General features: G+C 42.8%; 2 protein-coding genes across 8 annotated transcripts in view; one reads left to right on the top strand and one right to left on the bottom strand.

Annotated features, from left to right (window-relative positions):
• The window catches only part of LOC139557246 (neurotensin receptor type 1-like), an 87033-nt gene extending 66358 nt beyond the window's left edge, over positions 1-20675 (bottom strand). For 2 of the 4 annotated variants that reach the window (XM_071371784.1, XM_071371783.1), the window contains exon 1: positions 19830-20675. In XM_071371784.1, coding sequence (XP_071227885.1) covers positions 19830-20522 — 693 coding nt within the window. In that variant the 5' untranslated portion in view covers positions 20523-20675. The remainder of the gene's footprint in view (positions 1-19829) is intronic. The other 2 variants (XM_071371781.1, XM_071371782.1) reach the window with 2 other exon arrangements.
• LOC139557247 (putative nuclease HARBI1) lies at positions 10956-14654 on the top strand. Of its 4 annotated transcripts, none has more exons than XR_011671354.1 (10): positions 10956-11691; positions 11779-11955; positions 12046-12107; positions 12190-12276; positions 12364-12405; positions 12474-12647; positions 12727-12762; positions 12861-13415; positions 13697-13808; positions 13903-14654. XR_011671354.1 is itself a non-coding variant. In XM_071371785.1 (10 exons), exons 7-10 carry the CDS (start codon positions 12944-12946, stop codon positions 14271-14273), a joined length of 1071 nt encoding a protein of 356 aa, XP_071227886.1. In that variant the 5' UTR covers positions 10956-11691; positions 11779-11955; positions 12046-12107; positions 12190-12276; positions 12364-12647; positions 12727-12762; positions 12861-12943; the 3' UTR covers positions 14274-14654. The 4 variants fall into 4 exon arrangements, 2 of the variants coding, with proteins under 2 accessions (XP_071227886.1, XP_071227887.1); XM_071371785.1 differs by adding an exon at positions 13485-13600 and having other exon boundaries at positions 12364-12647; XM_071371786.1 differs by adding an exon at positions 13485-13600 and having other exon boundaries at positions 10956-11955.
• Positions 20676-21139: the final 464 nt, after the last annotated feature.

Genomic DNA, 21139 nt, shown 5'->3' with positions numbered 1-21139 from the left:
TTCTACACCTGCATTGCTTGCTGTTTGGGGTTTTAGGCTGGGTTTCTGTACAGCACTTTGAGATATCAGCTGATGTAAGAAGGGCTATATAAATACATTTGATTTGATTTGATTTACCTAGCTGGCTAGCTACATGTCTTTACAAAAGTCTCCACTATGCAAGTAACCATTTCGGGTGCGTTCGTAAATTCAGTTTGAGTATGTCAGGGCGCAGAATAACTGATGTATTTACGAATGCGCAACACCCGTTGAATATGTCCGGTGTCAGTAAACATCGGCAAAAAAGCGCACAACACCCATTGAATATTTTCAGTGTCAGTAAAAGTCGTCAAAAAAGGCTAATGGAATTGTTGCCAGCAGAGCTGATTAGGCTGTTTTCATGTTATCCAGAGGTAAACAAGTCATCGGCCAGAGCATCAAGTGTGCACTCTGAATGCTCCGAGAGTGAAACGAGATGGGTGGGGATAAAGCTTAAGAGCAATACTGAATGGGTGTAGACAAAGAAGAGCTCTTCACTAGGTACCAAAACATTCAAAGGCCATTTTTTCAAATGTGAGTTGACAAGTTTATCAACTTCAAAGCAGAATTACTTTCCCATTGTTCCTCAAAAATGCAGTGTATGATATATCATTTTGTAGCTCTGAGTCTCTACTTTTATCCAATGTAAAAAACACACTTTCATAAGACCAATTTGAGCCGGTCAGTCACATTTGTGGTCACTTTTGATAATGGTGTTTTCCCGATAATGGAACATTTGCCTTTATAGCCTACTGCCATGTGCACATTGCTGCGCTTATAATGTGAAGAAATAGCCTAATAGTTGATCACCATTTAAAGCTAAATGTTCTGATCTGTTGCGTCAGCCTCATAGTGAAAAAAAGGTTTTTGATGCTAGCGGTTGAATTAATTTGGGATCTATCACATCCCACAACTGTCCCAGACCATGTTTGGAATATTTATTTCTCACACAGAATAGGTCAACTTTTATACTCTGGGGGATAGTAGATTGACATAGGCTAGTGCTTTTGCTGTTCGTTAGGCCTCCTCATCTTGTTGGCTGATGAAAAGTAAATGTGGACAGTTCGGGAATTGGCACAACGCAGCACTCCGGGCCAAGGGCACAATGGCCACAAAAGGCATGGATTTCTTTTGGGTGCATTAGGGCCACCCAAAAGGGATGCCACCGTGAAATTTGAGGCATCATCAAGTGCTTGTCAAATGTTGAATGAGAGACTGATGAGTTGTGTGCAGCCTGCGCAAAAAAACAAAGCAGAGCACATGCCTTTCATGCAACTTTTTTCAAATCATCATTAGTGTCCCATCATGCAGCCTTACAATGTATTAACAATCAAAACATATAGCCCAACGTTTGTAGAACAACTAAAGTCACATTAACAACTCGAAATGAAGCATACAGGAGTACCTATTTCTTTGTTAACCGCTCAATACAGAATACCCGCATGTGCGCACTCCCTCAAATCGGTTGGAGAAAATATCCAGTGTATTTTATTCAGCTATGTTCAATTGTATTCTTCATACTATAAAATAATATAAAATAATGCCAAGGAATTCTAAGCAAATCTTGCCTGCTAAATGAACTAGTGTAGCCCACAGCCATTTGGCATAGCCATATCAGGACCTAACACAAGGACAACTCAGAGTATGATATTCTGTCCTTCTGAAATAGACTACATTTTCTTCATATCATGCTTCTTTAGACCTGTCTAAAATAAATAAGGGATTTATTGTGAAGGTGTAGACTATATTACATGGATTTATTAGACGCCTTAAAATGTAGATGTTCCAAAGGTCTGCATCAGGAGATGCCAGGAGATGCTAAATGTGTTTATGTTAATTAACGGTCAATTACCATGAGACTAACAGTTATTTGCTTGACAGTCACCAGCTGATGAAATTTCACAACCGCCACAGCCCTAGATGGGATAACAAAGAAATACATTTCCATTTCACACCTCACATTTTTTCAGGTTACCCACTTGTACATGCAATGAAAGCATTTGATATTACTGTTGGTGTAATAATGAAAAGGACATTTACATTTACATTTACGTCATTGAGCAGACGCTCTTATCCAGAGCGACTTACAAATTGGAAAGTTCATACATATTCATCCTGGTCCCCCGTGGGGAATGAACCCACAACCCTGGCGTTGCAAGCGCCATGCTCTACCAACTGAGCCACACGGGACCACAATATGGTCCCGTGTGGGACCATATTGTGAGCCACACAGGACCTTGAATATGCATAGGAATTTATTTACACTTTTCAGAAACAGTAGAGGCAAATGTGGAACAAATTTCACTGGAATGAAAGAAAATCGGGTGAAATGAAATCTCCCTCCACTCGTAAAGGTCTACATTTTTCCTTAGCACCCCTCCGTTAACAGCACCCCAAACCAAAACATCTTCCTGCAGCCATGCTGTAAAGGTCTCTATTTTTCCTCAGCATCCCCTGTCGACAGCACCCCAAAACCAAAACATCTTCCTGCAGCCATGCTGTAAAGGTCTCTATTTTTCCTCAGCATCCCCTGTCGACAGCACCCCAAAACCAAAACATCTTCCTGCAGCCATGCTGTAAAGGTCTCTATTTTTCCTCAGCATCCCCTGTCGACAGCACCCCAAAACCAAAACATCTTCCTGCAGCCATGTTGTAAAGGTCTCTATTTTTCCTCTTCTTTCTCTCAGATAATGACAATATATCTTCAAACACAGAACTCTCCACCTTTTCTTTTCTGCCTCGTCTTTCAGGGTTGAAATACATTTAAAGGGATACTTCAGGATTGTGGAAATGAGCATGCTAGCAGATACCCATAGACTTCCAACCATTGCGCTGATGCTAGTTAGCATTGGCTCGCAAAACTACCTCCAACTTCCTTCATACTGGACACAGAGACGTAAAAATAGCATCCATCTGACTATTGGGAAGTAGATAAAGGACCTCATTGCCAAAATCACAAAGTATCCCTTTAAGGTCTAGACTCGTCTCTCTAAAGCACTTTATTCCCAACCTAAGGAGATCTTGATGGTCCTCTTTCATCTCTCACGATCAGAGTATGTGAGCTGACTTGAGCAGTCGGAAATCCTGCTCCACCATTCCAGTGCTCTACTTCTTTTTCAACCGCTCCATTAAAAACCACTCCTGGCTCACAGGAAAAAAACACTGCTGCTCCAAATTCGCTTCATTCATTAAAATCACAATTTAACCAACATCCATCTATTTTTGTGATTACCTACCATTTGGTTTTGAAGTACTGAAACCAAACCATATGATCTGAATAAAAAACATTTCAATAAACAACACGAAAAGGTGACTGTAAGAAGCGCTCATCATTTCAAATAGGCTACATGTCGTATATTAAAACAGGATATAATGTTACGCCGTCGTTAAATGGAGACCAAGGTACAGCGTGGTTGGCGTACATTTTCCTTTAATTTTAAATGTTCGACCAAAAAACAATAAACAACTCAACGAACGTAAAGCTAGTAGTGCAAACACATGCAACACAAACAGACAAGATCCCACAACAGAAAGTGGGAAAAAGGGCTGCCTAAGTATGATTCCCAATCAGAGACAACGATAGACAGCTGCCTCTGATTGGGAACCATACTCGGCCAAAAACAAAGAAATAGACAACATAGTATGCCCACCCCAAATCACACCCTGGCCTAACCAAATAGAGAAATAAACGTCTCTCTAAGGTCAGGGCGTGACAATATAAACACTAAATAGATCAGAAGAAGGAACGAAAATATATTAGGCTATATTATTTATATTTCAAGGCTATAGCCTACAAAGAAATACACTGTGAAGCATTTGCGAGTGCAACACACTAGGCTGGCAGGAACATTAAGCGCTCAGCATTTAAACAACATGTAGTTGTTGTAAATTATTAGAGTCGACAAATCGCGCAAATAGGCTGTGACTTACTTAGAATTAAATACACATTTTACGAAAAATGCCATATTAGGCTCAATGAAATAAAAATTCCTTTGAATTAACTTTTAGAAAGAGGAGTTTGGCCAGAGTCTGTGGCTTCAGGCTCATGTGATGGTGCCTGGAAAGCAGGCCAGCAGCAGAGAATACCCTCTCCGCGCTTGCAGAGCCACTGGAGATGCGTAACACCCTTCAGGCCACTCTTGCCAGGATGGGCAGGGATGCAGAGTTTTTCTTTCTATAGGTAGGCCTAAAGGTTTTTAGGCAAAATAACCCTATAGAAACGGAAAGCTCCTTGAAAGAGGTAATATGTCAGGCCTATTGGGCCAAAATCAATGATAGCCTATTGTATAGATAATAGACTGAAAATTAACAAAACTTTTAAGAGATCTGATTGTTTACTTATAAAATACTTTGCTCAAATGACACACTTAGTTGGCTACCCATCTGGTGCCTTTCTGTTAGCACGTACATGTAGTATAGCATCACGCTTTCAGGAATACGCGCCTAGATTCCACAATGATTCTTTAGTTGTGGACACTACATCACTGCCCTCCCTCTCTTGCTCTTGGTCCACCTCATCTTTGTAAGTCACCTTGATTTTGCACCTGTGTGTTTTATCAGTTTATTTATTGAAATATTTAGCGAACTCCATGACAGTAGCTAAAGCAAGGGGTTATAGCAGCACACAAGTAGCCTACAAATACATGCCTGGCTGGGCATGCCCTGAACTCATAAAGTGAAGTGAGCACTACTGGAGCGAAATTGGAGAGGGCGAGATGGCCGACTCTCCAGCCTTTGGGAAACTCGCTCCAAATTGGGCATGCTCCGCTCACATACTTTGCTCACGATCTCTGTCTCTTCCTGGTGGATGGACAGAGCAAGGGAATCAACTGGACAGCTCTCTGAGCCATAACACTGTACATAGATGAGCCAAGAAAACTGTAATTTGCTATTCTGTTAGATTTTCTTATTTTAATCTAAAACTAAATCACTAGAATGGCACTAGGATAGATTGAATATTTATTCGAGGATTTAGCAGGCTATTACACACACACGCCAAAAAAGCAATAACTCTTACTGTTTGCCCTATAGAAGATCAATTCATTAATTTACTGTGAGTTGTGATTATTTGGTACTACCTTATTGTTAATCTTATGGCCAGCATAGCCCTTAGTGTGCTAAAACACTCCTGGGTCCCTGGGTCATGTAGCTGAGCAGTTCTCTGAATGGTGTAACTCATGCTATTGACATAGCTTTTAGTCTGGAGCTGAAATGAGATTCAATTCACCTGGTGTCTAGATGCTCTCTGGGTGATGGAGAGCAAATTACAAATGATGAATGTTTTTGATACCTATGCCCTGGGTATGGGAGTCCAAAAACTGTAATACCTTTGTAATAAAGAAATGAACTCTTAGCCCCAAGGTTCAATCTATATTATCATTTACATTGCCTCCTCTCCCTCTCCTATGAGGGCACATTGAACAGCAGTTCACTGATCATCCATTGTTGAAGTAATTCTAGAGTCAGAGATGACCATACATCGGGTTGCACAACCCTTCCAAATATCCTCCCCCTCACACATGAGCATGCCAAACCTCACCACAATGGCATATTTTGCTTTGGCTAGTTTGGAAAAGACACCCAAATAAACTTGTTGGCACCGCCAAACTGGCATGAACAAAACAAAACCACAGGCATCACCAACATAAGACAGTTTAAACTCAGTTTACTTTGTTTATTCTCAATTGCTTTGGTTGAAAACAATGTTTGCCTGTCAGCCAAGTTTGTGCTGAATTCCAGCCTCAGAGATGGAACAGTGGAAACAGGAGTCTGGGTACTGCCTTCCCTGCGGCGTTGTTAACTCTTTATCATGTGTTATTGTATCTGAGTTTGAGGCCAGAAGCCTACAGTACAAACACACGGGAGAAAATATGCTTTGGTCTGAATAATCACAAAACATAAAAGTTGATTAGGTTGCATTGAGAAAGTTGATCTACTTTTTACACAAGGCTTGGACTAGTTCCTGTTGGCCATATTGTAGGTTTTCAAATTCTCAAACCATGAGCAATTATCTTCTTCTTTCTGAGCCTGAGTGTTGAGCGAGAGAGTTGGGATGTAGGATGGAAGGAGTGGGGATAGAGGAGTCATCCCATCACCGCCTAGCCAGCAGCTAGGTGGACCAGACGGGCCAGGAACCAGTGTACAGACCCCAGCACAGGCTCTCTCTCCAAGGGGAGTGGTGCCAGGAGCACATGCCAGCAGGCCAGAGAGCCAAATGGGCGTTAGTGTCCATCCTCCCAACTCTCTCTGTGAGAGTGTTTCTGTGCAACATGTCAATATCGCAGAGGCATTGGCCAACCCACTGTTGCGCCTTCTTCACCACACTGTCGGTGTGAAGGGACCATTTCAGGTCGTCAATGATGTGCACGCCGAGTAACTTGAAGCTTTTGACCCTTTCCACTGCAGCCCGTCAATGTGGATGTTGGTGTGCTCCCTCTGCTGTCTCCTGTAGTCCACAATCAGCTCCTCTGTTTTGTTGATGTTGATGAAGAGGTTATTTTCCCTGGCACCACTCCACCAAGGCACTCACCTCCTCCCTGTAGGCTGCCTCGTCGTTGATGGTAAATAGTCATCCCACTATTGTGTCGTCAGCAAACTTGATATTTGAGTTGGAGATGTGCGTGGTCACGCAGTCATGGGTGAACAGGGAGTACAGGAGGGGGCTGAGCACACACCTCTGTGGGGACCCCGTGTTGAGCATCAGCTTGGCAGAAATGTTCAGGACCCAGTTGCACAGTGAGTGGTTCAGAACTAGTGCCCTAAGCTTGTTATGCGCTTCGTTGGCACTATGATGTTGAAGGCTCGTCACAGTAGGAACAGCGTCCCCTTTGCAAGTTCGTCACCGAGTCAGTATAATTTTTTTTTATCCAGATGTGGCCTGGAACATATCCCAGTACTCGTAATTTTTTTTTTTTGAAGCATAGATTCTGATTGGTCAGACCAACATTGAACAGTCCTTACCATAGGTGCTTCCTGCACCCGTGATAACCCGTGATAAGGCGAGGCGAGGCAGGGATAAGCAGGATGGAGGTGTGGTCTGATTTCCCAAAGGGAGAATGGGGGAGGGCCTTGTAGCCATCCTGGAATGGAGAGAAATATTAGTCAAGAATTTTTGTGTCAAGTAGCAAGGGAGATATGTTGAATTTCGGGAGCGTTTCCTTAATTAAAGTCCCAGGCTACAATAAATGCGGTTTCCAGTCATTTTACATTTCAGTCATTAACAGACGCTCTTATCCAGAGCGATTTACGTGAGCAATTAGGGTTAAGTGCCTTTCATGTACATCAGCTTGAGATTCAAACCAACAACCTTTCGGTTACTGGCCCACACTGTTAACCACTAGGCTACCTGCCGCCCAGTACAGTGTTGTTCCCTGAGAGCCGTGTCGGTGTCGGCTTGTGGGGGAATGTGCACGGCAGTGACTATAACGGAAGAAAATTATCTTGAGTGTCACGCCCTGACCTTAGAGAGCTTTTTATGTCTCTATTTTGGTTTGGTCAGGGTGTGATTTGGGTGGGCATTCTATGTTCATTTTTCTATGTTTTGTATTTCTTTGTTTTGGCCGGGTATGGTTCTCAATCAGGGACAGCTGTCTATCGTTGTCTCTGATTGGGAACCATACTTAGGTAGCCTTTTCCCACCTGTGTTTTGTGGGTAGTTGTTTTCTGTTTAGGGTTCTGCACCTGACAGGACTGTTTCTGTGTCGTTTATTCACTTTTATTTTGTTCTAGTGTTCAGTTTAAATAAAAATCAGGAACACTTACCACGCTGCGCTTTGGTCCGATTCTTCCTCATCAGACGACGACGACCATTACAGAACTACCCACCACAAGCGGACCAAGCAGCGTGGTATGGAGGAGCAGAGGGTTCAGGACTCGTGGACATGGGAGGAGATACTGGACGGAAAGGGACCCTGGAGACAGGCTGGGAAATATTGCCGCCCGAAAAAGGAATTGTAGGCAGCTAAAGCTGAGAGGCGGCGATATGAGGCAAGTGAGCGAAGCAGGCACGAGAGGCAGCCCCAATTCGTTTTTTTTGGGGGGGGGAACACGGGGTGATTGGCGGAGTCAGGCTATAGACCTGAGCCAACTCCCTGTGCTTACCGGAAGCAGCGTGGTACTGTCAGTCACCGTGTTATGCGGTAAAGCGCACAGTGTCTCCAGGGCGCACTCATAGCCCGGTGCGCTATATGCCAGCCCTCCGAGAGTGGGCATCCAGCCAGGGCAGATTGTCGCAGCTCAGCGCGCTTGGTCTCCGGTGCGCCGTTTCGGCCCAGGGTATCCTGTGCCGGCTCTGCGCACTGTGTCTCCGGTGCGCTGGGACCGTTCAGTTCGTCCTATGCCTGCGCTCCGCCCGTGCCGGGCTAAAGTGGGCATTGAGCCAAGTGGAGAGGTGCGAGTGGTAAGCAATAGATCTCCAGTGCTCCCCCACAGCCAGGTTCGACCTGTGCCTGCACTCTGGAGGGGCCGGGCTAAAGTGGGCATTCAGCCTGGAGGAATGGTGCCAAGGCTGCGCACCAGAGCTCCAGTGCTCCCCCACAGCCCGGTTCATCCTGTGCCTCCTCTACGCACCAGGCCTCCTGGGATAATGAGGGGTAATGTGGTCTGCATTTGATGGTGAGGTATTCCAGATCGGGACAATAAAAGGATGAGTTTCTGTACATTACCCCAATCACACCATGAGTTGTCATGAGACATACTGCTCCACCTCTGTGTTTCCCGGAGAGTTCTTTGTTCCTGTCTGCGCAATGAATGGAGAACCCCGCTGGTTGTATGGACAGGGACAATATATCCAGAGAGCGACACAATTCCCGGAAAACAGAGTATGTTAGTCCTTTATGTCGCTCTGGAAGGAGATCCTCACCCTGAGTTCATCTATTTTATTTTCCAGGGACTGAAAGTTAGAGAGTAATATACTCAGAAGCGGTGAGTGGTGTGCCTGCTTCCCAAGTCTGACTAAGACCCCACTTCTCCGGCAGTGATGTTTTGGAGTATCCCCGGGATGAATGGGGCTGCCTCGGGCACATCAAACAAAGGATCCAGGTCCGGGAAGGGAAATTTCTGGTAAGGGAAGTCATGCCTTATAAAATTGCTCATCAACCATACGGGAGCTGCCATCGGCATCCCTTATCTAGGTAAGTGACCGTTGATCTAATATCCAAACATTATTTTCAGCTGTAGGTAATAGTACTAGAAATGTTCTGAGCAAATAATGTAAGAAATAACACAACAAAAAAATAATACTGCAAAGTTGGCTAGGAGCTAGAAGCAGGGCGACCATGTCTGTTGGCCCCATTTGTCAGTATAACCTACAATTTTCCTAGTTGAATCAATTTCAATTTTAGTTTTAACTTTAAATGTAGAGTTTTCCAAACTAACCACAAATTTACCTTGACTAATAAAAGAAAGTCAAGTCAACTTTACAGTTTCAGTACAACCTGCTATTTATAGTTGAATCTGTAATGATTTTTTTCGGTGGTGGAAGAAGGATCGGACCAAGGTGCGGCGTGGTAAGTGTTCATGTCTTTTTAATAAACCAAAACTGAACACTGGAACAAAACAATAAACGAAGTGAACAACTGAAACAGTACCGTGTGGCGACAAACACTGACACGGTGTCACGCCCTGGCCTTAGTTATCTTTGTTTTCTTTATTATTTTAGGTCAGGGTGTGACATGGGGGATGTTTGTGTGTTTTTGTCTCGTATAGGGTGTTTGTATTGTATATATATTTTTTTTTTTAGATTTCATGGGGTTGTGTTCAGTGTAGGTGTTTATGTATATGTCTATGGTTGCCTGGATTGGTTCTCAATTAGAGACAGCTGTCATTAGTTGTCTCTGATTGAGAGCCATATTTAGGCAGCCATAGGCATTAGGTAGGTTGTGGGTAATTGTCTATGTTTGACGTTAGTAGCTTGTGTCTGCACTTTCGTTTATAGCTTCACGGTCGTTTGTTGTTTTTGTTTAGTGTGTATTAGTGTTCGTGTTCATTTTCATCTCTTCAAATAAATAGAAGATGTATCTATATCACGCTGCGCCTTGGTTCTCTCTTTCACCGAACGACGATCGTGACACACGGAAGACAAACACCCACAAACCAAAAGACAAAACAGGCTACCTAAATATGGTTCCCAATCAGAGACAATGACAATAACCCACCCAACTCACGCCCTGACCACACTAAAACAAAGAAAATACAACAGAACTATGGTCAGAACGTGACAGAATCAATTAAAGTTTTGGTAGAAAACTTCACATTTTCAATCAATCTACTTTACTATCAACTTAAATAGACTTTACCTGTATATACAGTACCAGTCAATAGTTTGGACACACCTACTCATTCAAGGGTTTTTCTTTATTTTTAGTATTTTTTTTACATTGTAGAATAACAGTGAAGACATCAAAACTATAAAGTGACACATATGGAATCATGTAGTACACAAAAAGTGATAAACAAATCAAAATATATTTGAGATTTGAGATTCTTCAAATAGCCCCCCTTTGCCTTGATGACAGCTTTGCATACTCTTGGCATTCTCTCAACCAGCTTCATGAGGTAGTCACCTGGAATGCATTTCAATTAACAGGTGTGCTTCGTTAAAAGTTAATTTGTGGAATTTCTTTCCCTCTTAATGCGTTTGAGCCAATCAGTTGTGTTGTGACAAGGTAGGGGTGGTATACAGAGAATATCCCTATTTGGTAAAAGACCAAGTCCATATTATGGCAAGAACAGCTCAAATAAGAGAAATTACAGTCCATCATTACTGTAAGACATGGAGGTTAGTCAAGCAGGAAAATGTCAAGAACTTTGTGTAACGCTCGTCGTTAGGTGGAAGAGAGGAGGACCAAATCGCAGCGTGGTACGCTTCCATATTTATTGGAACACTTATAAACACGAACAAAACAATAAACAGAATGAAACCAACGACGCTACAGACCTGGGGCCTGTTGCACAAAAGTAGAATTAAGACATCCGGGATAAATGACTCAGCTGAGCTCAATGAAGCCAAAACATGTGCGTCCAGGCTTAATTGGTTGCACAAAGACCAAGCCAGGATGAGCAGACACGGATTCATTAAGCCAGGTGAAACCAATCCTGGATAGGTGCGCGCTCACGGCTCACTCAAATAGACCCCGCCACAGATCACAGATTAACTGATTTACCATGGCAACTAGAGCCGCGTACTTTTCCCCGTCGGAAGCACAAATCCTCATGGAGGCATACGAGGAGGTAAAAGATATAATTAAGAAGAAAGGCAACACCGCCACAGTGATAAAGCAAAGAGAAAAAGCGTGGCAAAGTATTGCAGACCGCCTGAATGCGTAAGTAGTGCACAATTACACACTCACCGCTCCGCTGAAACATCACAATTACAATTCAAATATTTAATTCACATCTCCAAAAATGCAGTTGTACTGTAATTATGAAACGGTTAAATTTTTAATTGAAATGCACTGCAGATATGAGTGAAATTGTGTAAAGTAACTCCATCACACTGTATAAAGCTATGATACATTTTTTGATATTTTTACTGAAAACAAGACAAAAATACCAAGTAATTTTTTGCAGTGTGACTCCATTAAATGTGTGTGTGTGTGTGTAGATTAAACATGAACGGGCCAAAACGGACATGGCAGCAGGTCAAAATCAAATACAAGAACATTCTGCAGAATGGTATGGTCCCTGACTAATATTTAACAAAGCACAAGCATATATTGTACCCAGAAGGTGCCTGCTCACACATTGTCTGTACTGTTTTAGCAGTGAAAAAGAATACCCACAGACAAGGCACGGGTGGTGGGTCACCAAAGGCTGACCTTACCCCAGCAGAGGACATGGCCTTGGAGCTAAATAAAGGCAGGCCCGTCTTAGAGGGGATCCCTGGGGGGAAAGAGACGAGCATAGGTTCCTCCCAAGATGCCACCCGCTTCATTCAAGGTATGTCCTTCCATCTCTACATGGGATACAACCACATTCATATTGAATCAATTTGGACTGTCTGACTTTGGTTTACCTATTGCCTTGCAGTGTCTGGCAGCACTGTGTTCCTGTTAGAGCCACCAGCACAAGCACCAGACGATGCTGATCCAGTGAGTACTCCATCAAAGGCATACTGTAGGCCTGGCATGTCTTGTCTACTAGCTTCAATATGAATCCGATTAAATGTGATAGGGTGAAGGCCCCAGTGCAGCAGCAACAGCACATGATGGAGACGATGATGAGGAGGAGACCATCTCTCTGGATTCCAGAAGGCATGAGGTATCATGTTAAGACTGTGAAAGTACTATTTACTCTACAATGGTGAGGAGTCCTCATCAAAATCAAAAAATCTAATTTCTTTTACAGGACCCAGATGCTATACAGTGGGAAAACCAGCCTGGCAACATAGTGCGTATTAATAAAAGGACACCACATCCTGCCAAATTCCAGCTGCGCTAATTGTATTGTGTTCACAGAGCTCACAAGCTATCAGAAAGTTGTATGGCAACCACCTCCGGCGCCAAATAGAACTGGCAGACATAGACATTCAGTACAAGAAGAAAAAGATGGAAAATCTTGCACTGGAGTCCGAAATAAAAAAGAGGACAATTAGGAAACTGGACCTTGAAATAAAAAAACTTGAGAGGGAGGTGAGATATGCCTTCAATGTACACTGTATGCTAACTGTAACACAAATGTATTATTCATTATTTTTCTTTCCTCCCCCAGCTCCAAGAAGATGACACAGCTCAAAATAAAAATTAGGTATATTCTCGTAAAGTCAAGTGAGCCATGACATATGAGCTCTTATTGTGAGCACACAGGACGGTGGCATCTTTCTAAGGTTTTTTTTATTTTCCCAGCAATCAGTACAACCAAGTCATCGTTATAAGGCATCGCCCTCTTTTGCCCACCCCCCCAGCACCAGGTGTGGCCACTAGCCTATATGAAGGCCCAAAATTGTGTGTTCCTTTCTGCTCTGACAATGGCATGCCCATTCGTGCGAGATGTGGTGGATGAAGAAGCACTTGTGCTGAGGAGAGCCTTCAGGCGAGAAAGGGTCTTCAGGGACCGGTTGGACCCACTGGCCTTCCCTGATGACCATCTATATGAAAGATACAGGTTTTCTGCAGATGGCATCAGGTATCTATGCAGACTACTGGGTCCCAGGATTAAGCACCGCACTGCACGGAGCCATGCACTGAGTGTGGAGCAAATGGTTTGTGTGGCCTTGCGATTTTTTGCTAGTGGAGCCTTCCTGTACTCAGTGGGGGATGCAGAACAGCTGAACAAGGCCACAATTTGCCGCACAATAAGGAGTGTGTGTCTGGCTATCAAAGCATTAGCAGATGTCTTCATCTCCTTCCCTGGCCACAGAAGACTCTGTGACATCAAAGAGGAGTTCTATAGGATTGCAGGTAAGAGGATCTACAAATTACAGGACAACTGTTAACACATAGTAGGATACTCATTACTTTGTGTGACAGGTTTCCCCAATGTCATTGGTGCAGTGGACTGCACACACATAAGGATAAAAGCCCCCTCAGGTGCCCATGAGGCCGATTTTGTGAATAGGAAATCCTTTCACAGCATTAATGTTCAGGTGAACATAACTTTTTGATATTGTCCATTGACGAACACTCTGCATTGCCAGTGATGTGCATTGATTGGTGTAATATTCCTCATCTTATGATTTCAGATGGTCTGCAATGCTGACTGTGTGATCAGCAATGTTGTGGCAAAATGGCCTGGCTCAGTCCATGACTCCAGAATCTTTCGGGCCTCTGAAATCTATCAGTGCCTATCACAAGGTAAGCCACACAACCCCTATTTATAACCATCATGGCTGTGTCAAGAATATCACTGTGTTTATGAGGTAGTAATGATGAGATTTTGTGTTGACAGGTGAATTCTCTGGTGTGTTGCTGGGAGACAGGGGGTATGGCTGCCAGCCTTTTCTCCTGACACCTTTCACAGACCCCCAGGAAGCACAGCAGGCCTACAACCATGCCCATGCCAGGACCAGGGCCAGAGTTGAAATGACCTTTGGCCTCCTGAAGGCACGCTTTCACTGCCTTCACAAATTAAGGGTCAGCCCTGTTAGGGCATGTGATATTACTGTGGCTTGTGCTGTCCTCCACAATGTGGCCTGCCTGAGGAAGGAGAGGGCCCCCAGAGTGCCACCAGCCATGGACTGGGACAATCCGGCAATCTTCCCTGATGACGACAGTGGTCGGCTGCTGAGGGACCAATATGTGTTGAATTATTTTAGTTAGTATGTGTGCTTTCAATTTTGGTTAAATATGTCCTGCGGTGGCAGAGGAATTTGGGTTTTTTTGGGTTCGTTTTTTGACGAATTTGGCCTCTTATGATGTTTGTGCGGTATACTGTGTGTAATACAAGGCTGCAGGGAGGCTACTGCATCCATTCATTTGTCTGTTCAGTTGATGTGTATGGATTTGTCCTGCATTTATTTTAGTGTGCAGACATGCAGGGTGTGTTATATACAGACCTTTGAATGTGTATGTATCATTTTGTATAATATGCTTGGATTCTGTGCTTTCCATCTTGTAGAGTCACTGTGACTTCAGTTTCGAAAGGAGCTGATGGTTTACCTGCTTTGTTTTGTCCTTATTCAATAAAGGAACATAATGTTACACATTGTGTTTTTATATTCATATGGAATGTGTATTTGTTTATATGACAGAGTACTAGGGCCACACTGAAGAAAAAGGATAAAGTCATAAATTTATGAGGCTGGTTCTTTCTGCAGAAAAGCTACATATTGTTTTTACAGTTTTGATACTTATGACAATGTGATACTTAATATTCTGGCAGATCAGCATGTCTTTGTTTATGAAACCATACTGAAGTACAATTTCACGAAATGCCCCACATCTGTCATTTTAACAACTGTCCTCCTTTAAAACAACTGGTTACAATATTATGACTTGTGTTTTTTTCCCCTCTGTGGCCCTAATATTCTATCATTTTATATATAGCCTTATAGTCTATGGGAAACTGTAAATTATCTAATGATAGCAACATCATCTAAAAATCATTTTTTATCCAAAATCATTGAAATTAATGATCACAAACGTTTAAATAATAACAGTGGGTCTAGTTATATGTGATAACAATGTATAGTGAGCAGTGAAATAACTATTGGTTTCCATTTGTGGTGACTGCTGACTGACATTAGGGATGAGATTAAATAGATCCTGGAATTTAGCCTGGTCTGGAGCAGGCTAGCTCCACAGAATAAATCTCCATGGTAATTTATACCATAACATATCCTCCTGCCCCCTATCCATCTTTAGTGCAACCGGATTACGGATCAATTGAGCCAGGATCACCAAGATATCCTGGCTTAATCCCTTATCCTAGTTTTGTGCAACAGGCCCCTGAACATGTGAACCTAGTGAAAACAAAGAACGCAATGAACAGGAACAATCACCCCCAAAACAAACAGTGAACACAGCCTACCTAAATATGGTTCCCAATCAGAGACAACGTAAAACACCTGCCTCTGATTGAGAACCATATCAGGCCAATCAGACACACCTAACCAATGAGACACAACACATAGAATATACCCACCCAGCTCACGTCCTGACCAACTAAACAAAGACTAAACAAAGGAAATAAGGTCAGGGACGTGACACTTTGAAAGTTCATTCTGGATAAAAGCGTCTGCTAAATGACAAAATTGTAAATGTTCAAATTAAACAGTTGTAAAGATTGCTAGGTATTATTCTAATACGCCCCCCTCCCCCAAATAAATAAGTTTAAGTCATCTGAACTTTTTTTTGTCAATAGAGCTGTTCTGTTGTTTTAGAGGATTTGAGTTTTTGGTTGTGTATTTCTAAATTGAGTAAACACGTTGATATTCATTGATTCAACTTAGTTCCTAAGTCTAGACAATTAGTCAAGTTTAAGTCATCTTCACTTGACATTTGTGACCCCTTTCAAGAAACTAGGCATATGTCGTGGGTCACTACTTCACAGGAGAGCCATTTGAACTTAACATTTTTTAAATCAAAATGTCTATTTGAGTTGGTCAATATGTCTAGGTAATCCTGTCTAACGCAGCTTTAAAAAATGTATAGTGTAGTAAAACTGCATAAGTGTTACTTTCCACATCCTAGAGGACCGAGTTTTTGAAATCAGTGGAATTTGAGTATGATAGCTAAGGAGGTGGAGAAAACACCTGTCTCGGGATTACATCTTCAAACTAAGGGCAACCATGGCATCCGACAGGAGACACATCCATCTATGAATGATGTATATGGGTAAGATAGTCTAGCTAGCTACATTTACAGATATTACACATTACTAATTTTGAAATAAAATGGTTTCATTTCAAGTTAGTATACTGTTAGCTAGCTAGCTAACGTTAGCTGGCTGGCTCGCTAGATAACGTTTCGCGTATGATCTTATTATTCGTATCTCAGAGCCATTTGCTTGGCTAGCTATAGCCTATTGTTAGGTAGCTAACATTGAAACTGGTTGGTTAGCTACATGCAGATTCATTCATAGTAGTAACGTCATGAGTTGGGATTATGGTTCATTGTTTACCAAATCTAGGTTCATGTCTTAACAAAAGACTCCACTATGCAAGTAACCATTTCGGGTGTGTTCATAAATTCAGTCTGGCCAGCTACTCCAATTTCAGAGCACTCTTGTCTGAGTGTGCCGGAGTCCAGAATAACTGATGAATTTACGAACGCTCAACACCTGTTTATTATGGCCGGTGTCAGTAAACGTCGGCAAAAAAGCATCATGAAATTGTTGCCAGCAGCACAGTTAGTCACAAACACTCTGGATAACATGAAAACAGCCTAACCAGCTCTGCTAGGGTGAGTAAAATGGTCAGAGTGGGGTGTTTTCTCATTTGTGTCTGGAAGTAGCTAGCAAGCTAGCCAGTCAATGTTAACCAGTTAGCTTGGGTGCTTGACTGCCATTGTTTGACTGCCAATCTCTAGGTTTCTTCCTAGATTTCTGCCTTTCTAGGGAGTTTTTCCTAGCCACCGTGGTTCTTCATCTGCATTGCTTGCTGTTTGGGGTTTTAGGCTGGGTTTCTGTATAGCACTTTGTGACATTGGCTGATGTAAAAAGGGCTTCATAAATACATTTGATTGATTGTGAGGTCAGACCGTTCGGATCAACCCTACTCATCGACCAGAACGTCCAGTGTACGCTCTGAATTTACAAATGGACAATCTGACAGCACAGTTGCAGTCACCAATGCTCTAGATAACATAACAACCTAACCAGCTCTGCTAGGGCCAGTAATGTTCATTGAGATGTTCTCTCATTTGTATTTGGAAGTAGCTAGCAAGTTAGCTTGGGTGCTTGACTGCTGTTAGTACAGAATGCTCGGATCAACCCTTAAAGAGATGGGTGGGGTTAAAGCTTAAGAGGGTGTGAACGATGCTGAATGGGTGTAGATAAAGAACGGCTCTCCAGTAGTAGTACCAAAAGATTTTAAAAGACATTTTCTCAAAAGTGAGTTCACAAGTTTATCAACGTTCAAAGCATAATTACTTTCCTATTGTTCCTCAACTGTAGTGTATGATATACCATTTTGTATCTCTGAGTCTCTACTTTTATCCAATGTAAAAAACACAATTTCAATTTTTGCTACATAAGATCAACCCTTAAAGATCAACCCTTAAAGATCAACCCTCTATTTCTGATGTCCATCCAGTTTGTTATCTATTTGTAACTGTGCTATTTCACAAAAGTTCTGGACTCAAGTCAAGCCTTGGCTGAGTTTGTGAGGTGTTACCTGGAAGGCACAGAAAGCTGTGCCACGGTTCTGTCATCAGTCATGAGTGTTAGAGTTTGGTTTGTTTCCCAGTGGCGTCACAGCACGCTGAGGTGGTTGGAATGAGAAAGACCACAATCCCAAGTGTTTCACACAGCATGGACTCTCCAGAAATACAATCAGAGAGTTCCCTGCACAGAGGGACACCACTCATGTTAATCCCGGAGTTCCCCTAATATTCTGTGGTGCTCTATGCCAAAAACTAAGTAATACTGCACACGCCCACATACACGCACACAAACACACTCACACAAACGCGTGCACACACAAACACTAACACACCCACACAAACATAAACGCACACACTCCACACAAACACGTATGCACTGACAAACACAAACAGACACACACACTCTACACACATCAACAATTTTAGAGGGCTACGTTTCCTCCACACCCAAAAACATCTGTGGGCAGCTAGTGGAGCAACTATCTGACTCTCTTCCTCTCTCTGTAGTGATCAAACTGGTGGATGAAGTGTTATAGGGCCCTGCACTACCAAACAGCAGGAAGCTAAACTGAAAGGTAAACAGACTTATTAGTTCAGTTGCTTCTGAAATGGGAGTCACTAATACATCTCTGGCACATGCACACACAACTAGTGTAGTAGTAGTGACCCCCCTTTTATCACCATGCTTTAGGTTGATAAACTGCCTCCCGTGTCCTGATGCTTGACAATGTCAGTATTTATGCCCAACAAAATAAAATAAGCGAAGACATTTGTGGCTGCCCTCCAGGTATCCTAGGCTACACAGGGTTTGTTGCGGAGGAGAGTGTGTGTTCCTGCAGCGTGTGTAATGACATCCCTATGCGTAGGAGGAGGAGAAGAAGTGAAATTACATGATGTAAAAAATGGTCATGTTGTATGTAGAGAAAAGAGAAGTGGAAAGAAAAAAATGACAGCTCTGGCAATGCAATTCTTATGATTTTGGAGATTATGGTAAGTTCTGTGGAAGCGCAAAATTCATACAATTTATGGTGCCATTCCATCAAGCTCCGAGCTCGACCTTGCTATAACCATACATTCTGAAGAAATATGTTGTGCAACAACAGCACCCTTAGAAGACAGGATTTCCTGTATTTGCTTGCTGTTCTCTCAGTTTTTGTATATGACAATGATATGTGAGGATGGAAGTGGAGGGTGTGGGGACATTGCAAGGAGGGACAAGATAAGATTATATGTGCTTTATAGTCCATTAATGTACAGAGATTGGAAACATATCTTTATGCACAACCCAACCCCCTGAGACACACACATATGCCAAGTGGTGGGAAGCAATCACAGTGCAGCAATTATAGGTGGTTAAGTGCCTAGTTCAGGTGCACAACAGCAGGCGATAGAATTTTGGATAATGCCAGCAACCCTCTGCAATAAATCTTCTAGAGCTAGGATTCTAACCAGCAACCCTCCAGTTGCTGGCCCGCTTTTTTAATCACTAGGCTACTTGATGCCACAATATCACTAGTCACACACTTCCACAAACAACTGCAGCAGCCAATCACCATGACAACCAGACCACTTACATCCAAGGACCCCTCAACAGTATTACATATCGCATCTCCAAAATATACCACCAGGTTGTCTCTCATGAGTGGGGAAATTAAATTAAATATACCACCAGGTTGTCTCTCATGAGTGGGGAAATTAAACAAAATATACCACCAGGTTGTCTCTCGTGAGTGGGGAAATTAATTAAAATGTTCTGATTATTGGTTATTCATCTCTGTTTCTGTATCTCATCCTACTCTCCTGCACCATTTCTCTCCCCCCCCCCTCTCTCTCTGTGTGTGCTGTGCAGTGACTAAATAGGTGCGTAAAATACCACTACTCCAGTGGAGGCTGCTGAGGGGAAGATGGCTCATTATAATGGCTGGAACGGAGTGCCTTTCCACTCATTCTGCTCCAGCCATTACCACAAGCCTGTCCTCCCCAATTAAGGTACCACCAACCTCCTGTGCACTACTCAACTGATTGTTGTGAAATGAGGAGTTTCAAACCCACCTGAATCACTATCTTCAATAAGACAGGTGACACGATTGTGGTACATATCTTCTCCCTTTGGGGCCCATGGTACTTCTGGCCCATGGTGAAGAGCATCGGAGAGGCCAGGAGGAACGAAGCCACCCACATCCCGCTGATCAGCTTCTTGGTGCGGCTGCGCGACATGATGCTCTTCGCCTTGAAAGGGTGGCAAATTGCCATATAACGCTCAACGCTGAGGCTGGCGATGTTGAATGCTGTGGCATAAGAGCAAGCATCCCGAATGAAATAGTAACCTTTACAAACGACTCCTCCGAACGCCCAAGGGTGATGGACCCAGATGAAGTTATAGAGTTCGACGGGCATGCTGAGGACTAGTATTAGCAGGTCGGAGACGGCGAGACTCGCTAGGTGATAGTGGACAGTGCTTTGGAGATTTTGTAGTGACTTCTTGGTCAGCAGGGTGTACAGCGTAACGGAGTTTCCTAAGCAACCGACCGCAAAGAGCGCGATATAGATCACAGTGACCAGGACTTTCGAGTAGATGTTCGTGTTCACGTCCAATGAGTCCTCCTCATAGAACCCCGATCCGTTGTCAAACAGAGAGTAGTTCACCAGACGCAGAGAGTAGTTGTTTCCCTGACTCAGAAGTTTTTGTGCCAACGCGCGTAAATCTAGAAAGTCGCGCCCTGTCAGTGTAAAATTAACCTCCATATTGTGTAATGTAAATAATTGACTCTTAGAATCACTTGTTAAAGACTACAAAATATAAAAATCCCGTTGAGAAAACACATGTAGCGTTAGTGAGGAAAGTGAGTTTGCGCGTAAAAGCAGCAAAGGGAGAGTACGGATTTGAGCCCAAGAGGCAAGTTCTGATGATTTTATATCTGGCACAGGAGGAGGCGTGCTTTGACTCGAAACCTTGTACGATGACGCAGTGGCATTCAGTAAATTGTGTTTTTTTGTTGATATATGCATTGATATTTCACCTTGAATACCTAAAGTAGACTTGATCATTATAAACGGATTTTTGCAATTTAATGGCTTTAGAAAATAGATAGCCTACATCTATGTATATACATGTTGACTGAAATATCATTGGCTATTGGACTAATATATTTTTGGAGAGAAAATTGACATTGAAATGACTGAATGAAAATGAGAAGTGATCTCTGGATTTTGATATGTAATAGTTTTACTGTCATTTGTGAACCACTTAGCCTTGAAAACCAGAGTACTCTTTGTATCAGAGACAGCCAGACTGTGTGTGTGTGCACACCCAAGAGAAAGATTCATGATGAATGGTTACTGTAACTCACATCTGTATGGAG

The sequence above is a fragment of the Salvelinus alpinus genome, chromosome 28 (assembly GCF_045679555.1).
Source record: "Salvelinus alpinus chromosome 28, SLU_Salpinus.1, whole genome shotgun sequence".
Classification (NCBI taxonomy): Eukaryota; Metazoa; Chordata; class Actinopteri; order Salmoniformes; family Salmonidae; genus Salvelinus; species Salvelinus alpinus.
This window is presented reverse-complemented; position numbering and strand designations above follow the sequence as displayed.

Bases quoted from the DNA above. Each gene is read 5' to 3' on its own strand.
- LOC139557247 (XM_071371785.1), top strand. From the start codon at position 12,944: ATGAAGGCCCAAAATTGTGTGTTCCTTTCTGCTCTGACAATGGCATGC. The intron at 13,416-13,484 runs GTAAGAGGATCT...TTTGTGTGACAG, and splicing joins GGAGTTCTATAGGATTGCAG to GTTTCCCCAATGTCATTGGT. The intron at 13,601-13,696 runs GTGAACATAACT...TTATGATTTCAG, and splicing joins TTCACAGCATTAATGTTCAG to ATGGTCTGCAATGCTGACTG.